This window comes from Erpetoichthys calabaricus, chromosome 8 (genome assembly GCF_900747795.2).
Source record: "Erpetoichthys calabaricus chromosome 8, fErpCal1.3, whole genome shotgun sequence".
Classification (NCBI taxonomy): Eukaryota; Metazoa; Chordata; class Cladistia; order Polypteriformes; family Polypteridae; genus Erpetoichthys; species Erpetoichthys calabaricus.
The window spans coordinates 76,494,781-76,512,857 of NC_041401.2; the positions used below are offsets into that span (position 1 = coordinate 76,494,781).

General features: G+C 35.1%; 1 protein-coding gene across 3 annotated transcripts in view; it reads right to left on the reverse strand.

Moving 5' to 3' along the window:
* Positions 1–18,077, reverse strand: part of nf2b (NF2, moesin-ezrin-radixin like (MERLIN) tumor suppressor b) — a 58,846-nt gene that overhangs the window by 14,098 nt on the left and 26,671 nt on the right. For all 3 annotated transcript variants that reach the window (XM_028806825.2, XM_028806826.2, XM_051930731.1), the window contains exons 3-11: positions 9,987–10,112; positions 7,566–7,688; positions 7,231–7,314; positions 6,790–6,858; positions 6,367–6,449; positions 6,141–6,216; positions 4,644–4,781; positions 4,350–4,424; positions 489–602 (exon numbers count right to left, since the gene is read on the reverse strand). In XM_028806825.2, the coding sequence (XP_028662658.1) occupies positions 489–602; positions 4,350–4,424; positions 4,644–4,781; positions 6,141–6,216; positions 6,367–6,449; positions 6,790–6,858; positions 7,231–7,314; positions 7,566–7,688; positions 9,987–10,112 (888 nt within the window). The remainder of the gene's footprint in view (positions 1–488; positions 603–4,349; positions 4,425–4,643; positions 4,782–6,140; positions 6,217–6,366; positions 6,450–6,789; positions 6,859–7,230; positions 7,315–7,565; positions 7,689–9,986; positions 10,113–18,077) is intronic.

Sequence of the window (18,077 nt, forward strand, 5' to 3'; positions counted from 1 at the left end):
GGGTGTGTGACAGATACACTGTGACTTATCATCCCACATTATTTTAGCATTTTTGAAAATGATGTTCGTCCGCTTTTTTTTTTTTTTTTTTTAATGCCACATTACTATCATAAACTGAGCTTTGGACCTCCCAGATGATTGACCAAGACAAGAATTTTTATTCATTTCACTCATTTTTGTATCTATTTAAAAAAAACAAAAATCAAGGAGAGGAATGCACACACAGATATTGTTACATGCAATTCTTGTATCCCTTTTTTTACCCCCCCCCCCTTTCTTTTATCAGTGGGAAGTCCCTCAGATCTTCCAAGGTAACATTTAAACCATACTGTGCAGAAGATTTACAAAATTTCCCTAAGAAGGGAAAAGAGTGAATAACATCCTTTATTTTCTGCTTTCCAATCCCCATGTACAATAAATAACATGTTCCTTTGAGGACAGTATTACTGCTTTGGATCTTCACTCATGGAAGTAAATGAGACACACACCTTTTTTCTTGCCTTCTCTTCTCTGGCTTGAGCCTTCATCTGCTGCACTTCAATAGAATCTACCTTTCGCCTTCTCATGAAGAGGTCATGGTTTCCAATGCACAGCTGTAAAATCTTTACATAAAATATTACCAGCAGTTAAAGTATTTCATAAGAACTGAGAGAATTGTTTTTATATTGTGATTTGTATAAACTATTTGAAGAAAAAATATTATCCAGAAAATATTTTAACGCAACAAGAAATAATACAAATGTTAAATACACATAACAAAAAGTTTGAAACTGCTAACCAATTTAATCAGGCAAACATAGAAGGTAACAACTAATTATTGCAACGACAGGTGTTTTCACTTCTCAAACGCATGTCCTGTCCAATCCCAAAGACCCACTGTGATAGAAGGGGGTTCGTGAATACCAATATGAGCAAAAGAGACAGAAGTAAAAATAAACAGTAACAAGATGGAAAATGTACGCATGGCGTTAACGTTCAGATGCCTTCAAGGACCGTGCAGGCACTGTAGCCTTCAATGGGTCGAGTTTAAAAGGTAGGTTCTAGAGCCTTCTCAATCCATTTCAGGGTTGTGGGGGCCAAGGACTATCCTCAACAGGCTGAAAACAGGCCTCAACAGGACTCTTTTTTTCATTACACGGACCATTCTCACTCACATACACACTGAGAATTTGCAATTGGCAATACACATAACCTAAAATAAAAACTGTTTGTAAATAATTCCTTCATTGCTTGAGGATGTCTGGCTGTTGTAATCCTATATGTATTGGGATTTGCAAAACTATTCAGTTATGCCAAATGTTAGGGAATAACATAAGTGAATGCAAACTTTCTAACAGCAACTGACCATTATGGATATCAGGTGAATGTGGCACTCTGGTGGTAAATTATAGGGTGACCAGTGTGACTTGTGTAGCACTTATGGCACACGGATAAAGCTCATATTATTTGTCTAATGCATGCTTTATCTCATCATCAGCAAGGAATCTGTTTAAACTTAACACAAGTTCTTAATGAAGCCTTCTCTGCTGGAGTTTTGACCACACCATTATACATATAGAGGTATGAACAAGTTTGAGCCCCCCTCTGAGGTTGCAGGATAATTTACTCTGTCTTCATAAAAGAAGATCACAGCAATATGCTATTTTTTACTAGAGAAATGTAGACAAGGGGATGATTATCAGACCAAAGTTCTCAGTGTGGCATTATTGAGATGAATGAAATAAAATATAAAAAAAATGGGATGTGCAAAAGTTTGGGCACCCGTTTAATTGCATTAATTTGAAGACCTGTAGTCATTTAATGCTGGCAGGTTGCAGCACAAAATTGCTTTATTAACTCATTAGACCTTAAACTACAAATACAGATGCAACCAATCATGAAAAAGGTTATTTAAAAGAGGTTAACTGCTAGTCATTGGTTCTCTCAGAGTGTGGCAACATGGGAACTTCTAAAGAACTCTCTACTGACCATAAAACTAAGATAATTTGTCGTTATGAATTAGGAGAAGGGTACAAGAAATGACCACAAAGCTTTGGACTGTCTGTCTCCACTGTCAGAAATGTAATTAGGAAATGGAAGGCCACAGGAACAGTCCTTATGAAGGAAAGATGTGATAGGCCAAGAAAAATATCTGAAAGGCACAGCCAAAGGCTGGTTAGAATGGTCACAGACAAACCACAGTCCACCTCCAGAGAGCTACAAGAACATCTGGCTACTGATGGTGTTCATTGTACATTGTTCCACAGTCCAACGCAATATGAACCGGGAACAGCTTGGTGGAAGGGTGATGCGCAAAAAGCTTTTTCTAAGTACTCACCATAAGAAGAGTCACATGAGGTATGCAAAAACCCATCTGGACAAGCCAGAAACATTTTGGGAAAAAATACTGTGGACAGATGAGACTAAGGTAGAGTTATTTGGTTACAACCAGAAGCACTATGCATGATGAAGAAAACACAGCATTCCAGGAGAATAACTTGCTGCCTACTGTAAAATTTGGTGGAGGGTCCATCATGTTATGGGGTTGTGTGGCTAGCATAGGTACTGGAAACCTTGTTAAGGTTGAGCGCCACATGAAATTCCTCCCAGTATCAGCAGATTCTTGACAAAAATGTTCAAGAGTCAGTCACAAAGTTGAAGTTACACCAGGGTTGGATGTTTCAGCACGACAATGATCCAAAGCACTGTTCAAAATCTACAAAAGCTAGGATTGTAAGCAGTTAAATCACAAGTATGTCTTATTATTTTGACAGCAATGCCTATTCTGTGTTTTATTGATTCTTTATTTTTAAGAAGCAACCTAAAAGTATTGGAAAAGCCCTTTAGTTTAAAAATATGTAACATTTTTTAAAGCTCTGCATTATTAAAACATAATCCAATGCCAACACTTACTGTAAAGGCTATTTATATTGTTTAATCACATTATGGTTTAATTCTAACTGTTTTTGATATGCTAAAAACTTTAAAATTACAAATCAAATATTATTAATCTAAGTAAATTATGAGCAAAGTGCCCCAGTGAATACCAAAAAGTGTTACTTGAATGATACATGGCAAGTTTTGGCAGGTAAACCAGGCAACCTTTTTGATGGTTTAAATTTTCTAAAGGGTTGTAGGCTGCTTATTTTGCTGAAAGGAAGCAGGAAAATGACAAATTGTTTCTCCATGGGAAACTCAAGTACTAGCCAAGTTGGGACCTAGTTCATTCCTCACCCACTTACTGGCATATTAGTTTTGAATACACTACTCTTACAGTACAATATGGTACCTTATTTTTCTAACAAAAAAGGCCATAACTTCACTGTCAAGTTTGCTAATTAAACACTATTTTGTGGATCTTATTATTGAAAGGACTGTGTTTTTTGTGCAGTATCTTCTTGTCTTTGTTTTTTTTTCATTTGGGGACTTGCAATACTTACTGTAAATACTGTACAGTTTCACTGTTTTTTGGGACATTGCTTCTTTGTGTTGTGTGTGTCACTTGCAGGGAGGACTGGGTAAAAAAAGCCTGCCTCACCCTATATGAACCTGTAAATAAAAATCCACTTTTGCTCTGAAATACAATCTTTTTGTGTCTGTGCCTCCCTGTCTAACACCTCTCAATTCTGATCCCAATCAGTCCCAAACTATAAGCCGTCCAGTGTGTAGTCTTTAGCACTACACAGGGTGTCACAGGTCTCTAAAGGCTAGGTCAGACAGACTGGAAGCAAAGAAAAAACACTAAACAGAATAATATTACTAAATATGCAAGAAATGTTGTAGGTAAGTTTACTTTAGATTTTAACTTAAAACAGACACAGTACCAACAGAAAGGTAAAAAAGAATTACATTTATAGCCATCTAGCTTTTAAAATTGAGCAAGTTACTCTTGCTTCTGGTTGTTGTACTATTGTTTCTTGCCAAATTATAGAAGGCTATTAAAGGCAAAAAAAAAAAAAAATTAGGCTGGCAAAGCAACAACTACTAAACAAAATTGTGGTGACCAAAAGGCACCTGAGAGGTAAATTTGTAAATTTTATAAAAAGAAAAACATTTTGTTTTAATAAAAATTTTTTTTAAAAAAACACAAGATAAGCATGTTTATAAAAAGCAGAATATAGACACACAGACAAAAGATGCCCTTTAATTTAGAAGTTCTTTCTTCTTAAAATTAGGCCTTATCATTTGTTTGAAAATGCTTAAAAATAAAAAAAAAATGATTTTAGGATCCATGATTTTGACTGCTGAATATGCTGGGATTCAGTAATAATGGGCTATAATACACTGATGACCCATTGCAAATAAATAATGCTAAATCCTTTGACCTAATAAAGTTTACTTACATAATTCTGAAAGGTATATATACCTACCAGTTTATTTACTTTGAGCTGTGATGAATAGAATTTGAAAACTTCTTTTTTCTTTTCCAATGGTTTTATTGTAAACTGTAAAAAAAAAGACCAAAAAAACAAAACTTCTGTCACAATAACATTTATTGATGTGAAGAGTTTTGTGAACATCATTTGAGGGTACAAAAGGATTATTACTTACGATATGTATAAAAAAAAAAAAAAAAAAAAAAAAGAAAAATTGTGCATTTAGTTTCATATTTTTGCAAGAATTTCATAAAAACAAAATATTCTGCAAAAAGCAGAAATACCCACCTCTTTTTCACTATATGAAATATTCCTAATGCCACTCCATGGGAATGATTTGTTTGGGGTGAGTTTATTATTAGGGCTGTAAATATGGAGTCCTTGGGCATCCACTCCAAGTAACAGCTCAGTGTCTCTCTTATTTTGCTTTCAGGGTGGAAGAAGAAAAAAAAAAAAAAAAGAAAGAACCACACACACACAAGTTATATTTCTCACTATTACCATTACCAACAGATTAAAAAAATCTTTGTGTTGAATCTGAATATTTCAAACTAATAATACAGAAGCTTTGTAACTTATGAACAAATGTATATTGAAGTCTAATTTTATTCTTTAACCTTCCAATAACTTTCCATTTTTATTTAGGATACCAATTCATTTTGAGACATCCCAAAGAAGTTTTGAAAGTTAATTTAAAATGCATTTGAGCTTTGTCACCTAGCAAATTTACTAAAAGATCTCATTAAAATATATTTTTTTAAAATATGAAAGGCATCTTGAGAGAGTCAAAGAAACAAGACATTAATTGTATGTATCTTAAAATACAAGTAAAAAAATTTGTCACATCAAGAGTAAGTACATCTCAAATGCATTAAGATTTTTAAATATATGTCCAGAGGCCTGCGGTGGGTTGGCACCCTGCCCGGGATTGGTTCCCTGCCTTGTGCCCTGTGTTGGCTGGGATTGGCTCCAGCAGACCCCCGTGACCCTGTGTTCGGATTCAGCGGGTTGGAAAATGGATGGATGGATGGATGTCCAGAGGCCTTAACTGAAGAAAATGTGAATTCCTTTATCATCATTTTGAGCTCATAACAGGCTAATTCAACCAAAGTCCTCAAGTCCATTATATTACAAGGAAGGCTCATTACAGTGTACCTGGCCTTTGTTATATATTATGGTGGCCAGCCTACCTGGGAGATGCCTCATTCCATGTAGCCTTGTATTGTCCTGTTGTAGTTTGCCTTTTGTCAAATATTGTTTTTTATTTCCTGGCTATATGAAAAAAATATATGTACCAACCTTTGAACAATGCTGATATCTTTTGATTAAAACCAAGGCAAGACCTATTATTTTTCTGCAAGGGCACTTCACTAGGTTGTTTCTCCACCCAAGCATACTTACAATGACATCTTTAGGATCTATAAACAATGTTTTGTAGTTTTTAACATATCTCAGAGAGCCGAGTTTATTATCAATATTAACTTGAGCTGTCATGATTAGATTGTCCACCATAATCATCTGGAAATTTGCCATGCTCATTACAGTGAACATCTTGTGCCACATTAAGTACTGCAGTCTAATATTCATTATTTCAAGTTCATGCAGCATTCTAGCTTATCCAATTGCTTTTTAAATGAAGCATGACTCAGTTTTATTTTTTTTTCTCATGAAGTTTTAAGTGCCTCATTTTAAAATCATAATTTTTGAAGCTTTCAAATTCTGACTTCTATGATTGTTTTTAACAAAAACATTCATATGCACCTTACAGATAATGTGATCACTTACTGTGATTGAAAAGTAATTAACTCCATACATTTCAAGATCCTGTGCAATCTTTAAATAGTTCATTTCAGCTTCATCCCTAAAAAACAACAAAAGAAAGAAGGTTCTTATCAATTTATCACATGCATTTTTATTGACCAGTCCATAATACAATTACAAATGTTGCACCAGTCTAATGGACAAATATTTCATAATTCATTTTGCATGTTAACTGCCTAATCAAGGTTACCTGGCAATGCCCCTGTGTTCTGCATACCAAGCTGTTATCTTCTCTTCCCACATTTCAGCTGTCATCTGGTACTGCATTAAAACCTGTGATGAGTGAATAAATAGAAACAATCTTGACGAATGTCAACATCTTAATCAATTGTTTTGTTACATTCCTAGTTGACCTCGTACTGCTTAACAGAAGAAATTTAAATAAGAGAAAAGAAGAGGTGTTAAACCAGGCAAATTCTTATCCATGAAGAGAATTGAGAAACACAGATTAACAATAAAGTTTCAGTACATCTTTTTGTTATTTTCCACAGTCCTGTGTAATATGTGTTACAGCTGTAGAATTAAATTGCTAAGAATTTTGTTATACCAATAAGTGTAAAGTTTTTACTGGAAAAAAATGTAATAAAAATAAGTTAAATCATAATTGACTTACTCTCTGAGGTAAAAGCTCATCTTCTGCTAGAAAGCCTGGCTTATGAAAATTTGGGTCATAATCACCATACTGGAATACAGAAAGACCAAGATGTTATAATTCAAGTTTATGGCTTTAGATTAGCTGAGAACTGAAATACCTAATTAACAGAAGCAGCCACAAAACCAGTAATGGGTCATTCTGTTATTATAATGTGTTTGGGTTATGAGGTTAAAAGCAGAACATCAGCAAAGATATCTGCTTAGTTTTAATCTCTATTTACTTTATTCTGTATTTATATGTTCAAGTATCCAATCCCCAAAATGTTTTATAGGCAGAGAGAAATTACTACTGAACCGAAGACAATGGGCTATTTGCCTGCAAACAGGGTTAAAAATAGCAGCCATTTAAAAAGAACTGAAAAAAGTGCTTCATTAAAAAAATAATTTGTTCAGCACTTACCTTTGCCTGGACAGCATAAGACGCCAACAGCACAGAAGCTTCAGGAGAGCAGTAAATTTCTTCATCAAGTATTTGCTTTTTAACCTGTAAACAGCCATAAAATATGAAAAAGCCTTTTGTTGTGTGGAAACACCTACAGTCTCAAAGTCCACTAAATTGATTACACTAAATGCTATACTAAAGATAGCCATATGTACCATTAAAAATAATGATGCTAGAACTCAAAAAACTTTACACCAGACACCTTCAACATTTCTATAAGTTAATAAAACATCTAGTTCTTTACAATACGAGTAACCTATATTATCTTGAAGATTAAACTGGACAATACCCACCTGCAAGAAAAAAAGGTGCTGGGTGATCTCCTGTACAAGCTCTTCCTCTACCTTCTCAGGGTAGAACTTAGCCAAAAAGTGAAAAGTTATTGGATCCTCTTTTGGCAGCTCTTGGTCCAAAACCTTGAGGCACAATAACATTTAGAAGTTGACAAAACTGCCTTGCAAATGTTATTACAATTATTGCCCTAATTTTAATAAACAGATTTTTTATATTTTAAATAAATTTATGAAATTTTTTAATAAACATTTCCAAAAGTTAAGGGAAACATTAAAATATTCTTAATGGTTATTATAATATCCCCGGGAAGATTTTAATATATTTGTTTATTTTAGTATATTAACATAGTTTAGTAAAAGGTATTCATAACCAAAAAAATACTTTTATAAAGCAACAAACAAAATTGAATATAATTGTATACATAGCTATGCAGTTCAGTTTAAAAGAAAAAAAACATTCCATAACTCAGAAACATCAACCCGCAGGGAATCCATGATACTTAAACGATGATTTAACTGTTCCCATTAATGTCATTAAGTAAAATTAAAGTAGCTTGTAGTACAACATATTGAGTGCTGAGAATTCTTCCAACATTAATGAAAAGGTTATTTTGCAATGTAATGTTACTGATTGCGAAATCCTTTTGGTGACATGAAGTTAGAAAGATGAAAAACTTGATCTTTAGAAATACAAAGGAATGAACGCATTATGTATGTCAATGAATATTAAGTAGAACTGCTTAAAGTCATTAACATTTCAGGATCTGAGCATAGACTGCTCACCTCGGGTCATGTCACAATTTCTTAGTGGAGTTTAAGTCTGGACTTTAAATTTTTTTGTGACTTCATGAAAAATTTTACACTTAACAGACTTTGACAGAACAGATACTCCTGAAAAATTTGACTAATTGTCTTCAGATCAACTTACTGCGACTTCTAGCAAACATTTTCAAAAAAATCTGCTTTCAATCTGGTATAATATATCTACAGAACTTGTGTGCTGACCCCTATGCTTTGATGGAAAGTGACAATATTGTAGGCAGTTGCACTTAACAGTAGTAGTATTAAAACAGGGGAGAAGTACATTGTTAGTATGTTTGTGCAATAACTATTTTTTCCACACCTAAAAACTGATGTGCTCAACAATGAAACATAAAGACAAGCGGAAAAAGGCTGACATCACTGGCATCTTTTTTCCTCTACACATTATTGACTCAATCTAAATGCTGTTATCACTTGGTCTTTAATCCTGGCATTCTGCCCGAAACTAAAATTACCTTTAATACCTATGTTAAATATACAATATACAGTAAACCGCTTGGACTGTTAGTTTTCTGATACTGTGCTTTCTACTGTTGCAACACACAACTCTTGACAAACAATCATTCGGCCTAATGAATCCTCTACAGATCTTTTCCTTTTAGGTGTGTTTGAGATGTTCAATCTGCTTTGACATTTAAATGCCCACCTTTTTCCAATGGCAATTTAATAAAGAGGGGGTGGGGGTTTAGGTATAGAGGGGGACTGCAAGAGCAACATTAAGGAACCTTTTATAGGTTACCTGGCTAAATTAGCCATCAATTCACATAGAGAAAATTTATATTTAAAGAACTGAACATTTGTTTTAGAGTTGTATCATGAAACATAAACTTAATAAAATGTATTTTTGGTATTTTCATTCTGGGCATACCCAAGAACTAACAGGGTCAATATTTCTGTTTCTCGCACAATTTAAATTAATTTATTGACAGGCAATTGCGAGATTTTTACTTTGGAGTGAGGCATTGAGACATGCAAAGCAACCAACCAAAGCAACATTCTTAGCAAGAAAGGATTATGGAAATTCAGTCTGTTACTGATATTTGATGACAATTAACACATTACTAATTCTTAACATACAATAAAAAGACAAGTTATACCAAAACGTATGAGTAAACAAGCAAAATATGAAAACTTTTAAGGATCTAAATATTTTGAAAAGTATTGTACATTTTTTGTTTCCATAAAGACTAGCCGCGTTACATGTTGAAGACAGGTAACAGAATACATTTTCAAATATTTAGTATCACCAGCCATACATGTACCCTAAGCGTTCCTTTTACACCTTCCTCTCTCAATTGCATCTCGGACTTGTTATTTCAAGGCACCTTGCTCACTTTTTGACTAACACCAATGGTAGATGGGTCCCAATTACCTGTTGGGAAAACATTTGTATTCTTGCAAATAATTCCTGTCACGCCTCATTATTACTTAGCGACAACACATAGCATTTTATTATAATTGATAGATACCACCTCCAATGTTTTATATGTAATGTAATATACATACATACATACATATACACACACATACATATATACTGTATAACATATACACTTTGAAGATAAAAGTATCTAAATTGAAAGAACTTTTTCATCTCACCCGTTTGTCCATTTTTAGCCACAAGTAGGTATCTTTCACCATATATCGGAGTTTAAAGAACCAGGTTTCCCTTAGTCCTATGGTTCGACAAACTAAATCAAATAGATCCTTTCCTTTCCATTTCACCTGCAATAAAGAAAAGCTCATATGAATTAGTATATATCATAAGGTAGCAATTTGAGTTCACATATGAAGCAGTGTATCACTCGTGTGACTAATGAACAATTTTTAGTATACCCAGCTCAGGGGAACTAATACAGATTCTCTGGCCAACTTCCTTTAAAAAGAAAGGGTTACTGTAGTAGCATATGTTGCTACTTACAGACTACAACTCTAAACAAGAACTATCCCAGGAATCAAGTTCTATTTATCCCATGAAAAAAACTAATAGAATGTGCATTATATTGTAAAATTTCCCTATTAAAACCCAATGTTCTTGCAAAAATAGCACATGGTCAAATGGATTTTTTTTATTGATTTTATTGTAATCACACAACATTCCATACAAATGGATCAATTTTTACAAAAAATAGGATTGAAAACAAATCAACCCCCACCCCTGAGAAAGAGAGCATGGCCAACAGAGTAAAACTTAAAGCTAGTAAAAATAAGTAAATCGAAGTAATATGTGAATAAAGATAGATGGAGAAGAAAAAGAAATGGGGAGAGAATCTGCTTCCTCAGTGTTTTAAGAGCTTATTCTAAAATGTTATTGATTAGATCCTGCCAGGTTTTGAAAAAGTTCTGCACATATCCTCTAAGTGAGAGTTTGATTTTTTCCAATTTCAAATATATGGGTGTTTAAAATTATAAAATATCAGTTACCCACTGACTTAAAAAAGGAGAGTTAAGATTCTTCCAGTTGAGCAAGATAAGTCTACATGCCAATAGTGTAGTAAAGGCAATTACAGTTTGTCCTTCTCCACTTTAAGCCCATCTGAAACTACACCAAACACAGCTGTTAATGGGTTAGGATGGACTGTGACACTAAGGCTGTCGAAAGGCATTTAAAAATTTTGGTCCAGAATGATGTTAATTTGGTGCAGGACCAAAACATGTGGCCCAATGAGGCTAGAACTTGATTGCAGCGTTCGCAGGTTGGATCTTGCCCTGGAAACATTTTGAACAATTTTAAACGAGACAGATGTGCTCGATATATAAATTTTGAGTTGAATAATTGTATGCTTTGCACATATGGTGCTCCAGTGGATTCTCTGCATTGCTACTTTCCATTCCTTTTCTGAGATACTGAGTGAGAGATCCTTTTCCCACTGTCCTCTTGGATCTTTGAAAGGGAGGAACTGTAAAATGGTTTTATATATTGCAGAAATGCTGTCTAAGGCTGGGTTTATACTTCACACGACACGATGCATGCTGCAGCGGACGCTCCTGCTACGTAAGCGTTTTACTGTTTATACTTGCACACGTACTTTACGTAAATCTGGAGGAATCCACCAGGTGGAAGTGCAAGATATCATCATGGTGAGAACAGGTTTGGCTTCGCTGTGTTGTGAATTGCCTGGAACACCCATTAAATTTCCGATGACACCTTACCGCAATATCTCTGAAAAAGAGGTTTAATGATTAAATCCATCAATCCAGGGATGTGTCCATTCCAGCAAGCATTGGACACGAGGCTGAAACAACCCCTGGACGGGCATCAGCTCATTACAAGGTGAATAAAAGCACTCACATACAGTAGCGTCATTTTAGTGTCACCAAATCTGCATATCTTTGGAAGGAACCCGGAGCACACTGTGGAAACCCAGCATGAAAACATGCAAACTCCAGGCAGAGAATATCAGCGACGTGACTCCCTGCGAGACAGCAGTGCTACCATTCTGCCACCGTGTCACCCCCATGTGTGTAATTATTAACAGTGTTCATTATTTCAAAGAAATTAATGATTTATCTGTAAAATGTAAAATACATACTTTATTGCATTTCATCATGAAAATGATATAAAGTATAAATCTTAGGATTCTAAATGTGCAGAGAGTTGGAATATCATACATTTAATGTGTTCTGTGTGGCGATCTATTGCTGTTTGCCTCTGCTATCAGGTCTGGAGGAAGCCCTAGAAAAAAAAGACGGCACAGAAGATGGTATGTGAGACTTTTAAAATATATCATGTCATTATGATCAAGAATATGCGATGCTTGAATATAAAAGCACCACGAATGCATTTGTATGTCGGCATTTTGCTTCACCACATTGAACCATTCATCAAACATCGAAGCGCGCACATTGATCTTGTAGGATCCACAAAGCAGCTTTCTGTCACATGTAGATAGTAACCAGAGACATCACATTCCAACTTTTAGCACTCTTCACCCCCCAACTTTTCGCTTGTACTGCAACTTGCGCACGCGTCGCATTAATTTCTGAGGACCTGCTCAGAGGACGCATCAAATGAACACTGGGAACGCGTGCCAGCCATGATGCAGGCGTGTATGCATTCTGAGCGTGAAGTATAAATGAGCCTTAAGTCCTCAAAACTGAGCAATATTTTTTCCAGCATACAGGGAGGTGGGAGGTGAGGAAAATTGGGCAGGTTCTGTTTAACAAAATTCCTAATTTGAAGATAGTGAAAGAAATGTGTTGCTGGAAAGTTAAATTTGGAATGTAACTGTTCGTAGGATGGAACAACGTTGTCTATGTACAGATCTCCAAGTGATTTAATCCCAAATGTTTTCCAGATCTGCGGTGGGTTGGCGCCCTGCCCGGGATTGGTTCCCTGTCTTGCGCCCTGTGTTGGCTGAGATTGGCTCCAGCAGACCCCCGTGACCCTGTGTTTGGATTCAGCAGGTTGGAAAATGGATGGATGGATGTTTTCCAGATATTAGAAACTGCATATGTTTGCAAGGGTTGAAAAAGGTGGTTCTCGTGCAGAGGTGCCACAGATTTGTTAAAGTCAAACAATTACTATCAAATCTTTGACATTTGTTCAATGCAACATATACTCAAGCAGCAAAAGTGCATCCCAATGTCTTGCTATATCTGAACATAAAAAAGCCTTTGATATACTTGAATGGGGTTCCTAATTCACCACATTACACACACTTTTATACTTTAGTCTAGAAAATAATGCTTGTGACAATAACAAATTTGCAATTTTGTGTTTCAGAATGTTAAACTTGGTGAGCAGTTTGATGGTTAAAGTAAATAAAACTATAGCCACCTACCTACCATGGACACAAGCAGAAATGTGACAATTGGTAGGGCATGAGCAAGAGGTATTTCTTAAATCAGGTATTTTAGATTACTAATCCATAATCACACTTCCATATGCACTTAATTTAATGGATTTCTAAAAAATTTGGGGGTTCAAGATTAACTTCCACAACAGTATTTAACTTCCAATGAATAGCCTTTAATTTGATCAATTTTCTTCAACTGTCTTACAGAAGTTCACACACTTAAAGAATCATAATTACACAACAATTTAAAGAATTATTCAAATTTACTTTTAATAACCTGATGAAAAGTGCTGAAGTGTTATTAACTGGGAGAATTAATATTGCTAAAATGACTTAATAAATTTCTGAAACTCTTTCAGTATATTTCTTTATACATTATCAAATCCTTTATCAGAAAACTGGACACATTTGTACATTTTCTCATTGGGACACTTAGAACACAAAGAGAACACAGATTAAAAAAATAATTCTTCAAAAATGTTTCATTCATATTGTGGTGAAGATAATTCCATGTTCTTCCATCGCTTCAAGCAGTAATTCATGTTCTGTTCAACTGAAAGTGTTCATCCGCCTCCATATCCACAACTCAAATACCTCTGATCATTGTGCTTCTTTATTTCTTCTTACCTCAGCGTCTAAGTTTCTGACTCATAAAGCATGTACATTCTGAGGTATAGTGGTGTAGATCAGTGATATTTTCATAACGAAAATGAGAACTAGAACTAAAAATATTGTTTTTTGTTTTACAAGAATGAGAACTGAAATTAAGGCAAACAGAGAAACAAAAACTAAATAAAAATTAGTGATATGTGAATGAACTAAAACGAGAACGAAAACTGAGTAAAAATGAAAAAAACAGCAATAGCATTTTCATTCAATCCGGTTCAGGCGCCCTGAGCATTCAGTTAAGTTGTGCGGTTTACTACGTGGTGATCTTGTACCTTGCACTTACTATAGCCACGTGTCACAACTTCCGTAAAGGGCCATTGTTTGTTTGTTGAGCACATTTGGTTCGTCGGGTTGAAGCAGTAAGCACATGTGGTTGCCGATGGCGAGTTTTTGCACAGATGTTTGCAAGTAGAAAGCAAGAAAGTGACGTGTAGAAATACTTTAATTACAGCACAGAAGATAATAAATGAGAACATAAAATAAATCTGTCCAGTGGCCTGTGCTATAAATTTGTTTTCTGTATGATTCCCATAATTTGTATCTTTTTTACCGTCAAAATCATTGAATTTGTGCATTTCCTGATCAAATACAAGGGAGAAACGCAAGGTGCAGTAGCGACGAGTGGTGCCTCAGCTCGGACTGTGCCATCCCTCACACACTGGGTTGATGCATGCAATTGGCACGTGCCTGTTGCTGCCGCTCTGTGTGTCGCCAATATAATGCTTGCAGACACGTCTATTATAAACCCTGACTTTCCACAGTCTAGCTAATATCTTTAATGAATGTGTGTGACATATCTAGTCTTGCTGATCGGACATAAAACCACAGTGAAAAGGCACAAGGTAAGGCAGACAATACCGTGCCGCACTGAAGGGGGCGGATGTGAACCCAACGGGTGCTCGCTGTTGCTGTTCTTCTACGCAGACGCGCCAATAAGTTAGCGATATTAGAAAGTTAAGTGCACTGCGGCGGTCCATTTATTTTTATTTTTTTTCTTCCAAATTCAAAATGGAAGATTAAGACTTTTAAAACTAAAGGAAAACAAGGAGGATTTTTACAAGAAAGTGACAGAGATTTTCGTGGAGTAGGATAGGCGCATGGACTTCATTTACAAATAAATGTAAGACCATAAACGGTTTTCAATTTTATAAAAAATGGGATCAGACTAAGAAAAAAAATCCAATATTTAAAGACTAAATTTTGACCTTAAATAAAATATTTGTTTGCTTTTCTTATTATCCTTTTGTTGAACAGTCTGTATTAAAATTGATTAAAGCACAAGAATTAAAATCTTTTAAAAACAACTAAATATTTCAATTAAGGTCAAAATTGCAATCCGCTTTTTTGTACACCACTCTATACTTTCATTTTTATTGAATGAGTATAAATTGTGAAATTGCAACGGCAAATTTAGAACATATGGAGGGTTCAGAGCAAATGTGCTCTCTCCACTCTCTCTCGCCGCTATAAACGTAACGTTCTTTCTTAGCCAAATATGTGTGTAAAGAATGCTGATGAAATATTAAACATAACCAGTAGTCAATGTGCATGCTGCCAATCTAATAGTGAATAAGATATGGGTTCAATCCTATTTTTTGTAAATATTAATCTATCTGTACGGAAAGATTACAATAAAATTTATAAAATTAAAAAAAAAAAGAAAAAGATATGGGTTCATATATTTGTAAATCTGATTCTGAAATAGTCTGTGCCTCACAAACCACACCGCACGTCACTGCTCCAATACTGGAAGCAGAAATCGTTAATATACAGTCTTGCTGGTGCCCCTCATAGTGCCGAGGACCTGGTCTATGCACCTGCATTACAGGCACTCGTCAAGCGAATATTTTCACTGTGCAGCTATCTGTGCAATGGATGTCGTTGCAGCATGAACAAATCTCTCGAAATGCGTGCTTGTTTACAGCTTAACAGCAACGTGCTTGCACAGACTGGTTTCTTGGGTTGAAACATTTGAACTTGTTGACTGTAGTCATTAGGCCACTTAATCTGTTTGTTCATTGATAGTCAAGCTGTGTTTAACGACATTATGAACTGTGAGTGTATTTTGTTGACTGAAACATAAATTGCATTGAAATATGTGTAGGCCAGCATTTGTGGTCTTGCAACAGAAAAAAAACTAAAATTGTACTAATATTATATAAAAAGGCCAGAACTAAATAAAATAAAAACTAAAATTTTAAACACAGAACTAAATAAAAATAAAAAAAATTGTTGACTCCACTGAAAACTAGAATGAAATAAAAATAAAAATGAATTTTATAACATAATTTTAGTTTTAGAGTTTAATATCAGAACTGAAATATCACTGGTGTAGATGCACGACTCTCTGGTGTTGCACCAAATAATGCTGTGCTCACATAGTGTTGGACAGATGGAAAATCAGAGTTTCCGAGTCTGAAATTCCACATGAATACACTATGAACTCGGAATTATAAGTCAGACAATTGAAAGAACACAAAGCTACCCCAATTTTCTAAGTGGTCACGTAATTTTTCCCCTTTCACTTCAGTCAGTTGTATAAAATAAAACATACCTTTGTCAGCCTGAAATGACATTTTTTGGTCGAACTGCATTTGGACTGAACTGATGCACATTTACTTAGTTCTTTATTTCCACGAAAAATGCTTTTAATTGCAGGTAATTGCAGGTAACATATTAACAGTGACCATGTGCTTTTCCAAATAGTTTGACCACATGAATACACTTAAGTAGGAAAGTGAAGTGTCAAAAGTCAGAGGTCTGAAAACTCCGACATCACATGAGTGTAGCATAATACTATACAAGATGTTTTGGACCAACATGTACCAAGATAAAGGAAAATATCGAGGAGGGGATGGTAGCATGCGCTGATTATAGCATGTTGCTGCACCTACCACACGATGAACCACCCAGACTGGGACCCAAGTGCAGCCATGTGATAAAAACAAATGAGGAACTAAGGAACAACAAAGCAGAAAAAAATAACATTCCAGCTTAATTTATGATTTGTTGAGATTGTACCAGCAAATTTGCATCACAGGTGAAAGGGCAGAGCACTTTATGCAAACACTTAAAGGTTCCACTCTAAAAGAAACCTAACATTATAGAATACAAAGACTATCAGCTGGCTTTCCCATGCATGCCAGATTATTCTGAGGATTCTAAAGAAATAGGACAAGATAAGACTCAATCAGCATCTTTGAAGAACACCAGTTTAATTCAGAAAAGAAAGAGAAAACAGGGAAGCATTTGGATCATATGACTGTTTGGGGGGAAAGGAGCCTCCAACATGAAATGGAGGTCTATATACTGTATGCTTAGTGGATAATGAAAAAGCATTTTACTACATTAACTGGAGAAAACTCATGAGCATCTTAAAATGACTTGGAGTAGATTGTGAGAGTCAGAATGCTGATTGAAAATCTTTAACCTTTTAGAACAGCTAGTGAGGATAAAAGGAGACCTATCAGAACCAGAAAACAGGGAAAGGAGCAAGGCAAGGGTCCCCTTGTCCCCTCTGTCACCACTGCAGTTTAACATCTATAGTACATACAATGATTAGTAAGAAAAGCACTAGAATACTTAGGAGGAGTAAAGATAAGGTGAACAACTAAACTAAAATTGATTTGCAAATGACAAAATTGTGAATTTCCCCTTGGGATTAATAAAGTATCTATCTATCTATCTACTGTACAAGATAATGTTAGCAAGCAGCTAACAGACCCTACAGAAAATCATGAACAAGTTGGATGAGTCATCTTAAGTGAATGGTTTAATAATAAACATCAAGACAACAAAAGCAATGATCATAAGTAAAAAAATATGAGAAAGGGCCTATATTTACAATATATGGTGAGAGGACTGAACAACTGAAGAAGTTCTTCTACCTTGGTAGCTTCATTATAGAAGATGCCACGTGTCATGAAGAAATGAAAAGATGAACTAGAATTTGGCAGGATATATTAACAAAAGGAAAAAATAATGTGGGGATGTCTAATTTAACAGCTAAAAAGCATAATGGCTAAGACTCTGTTATGGAGTAGTTTAAAAATTGGCAGGTATTTATTAACTTTGTCTTCAATTATAAATTCTAAATTTCTACTAACTTGAGTATTTATGAATGATTATTAAATATTGTTACTTCTTTTTTTCCCTGCTGTCTGGATGGAAAGGGGATGTGATTTCTAAAGTCACCTGAACTCAAAGTGGCATTTTACATATG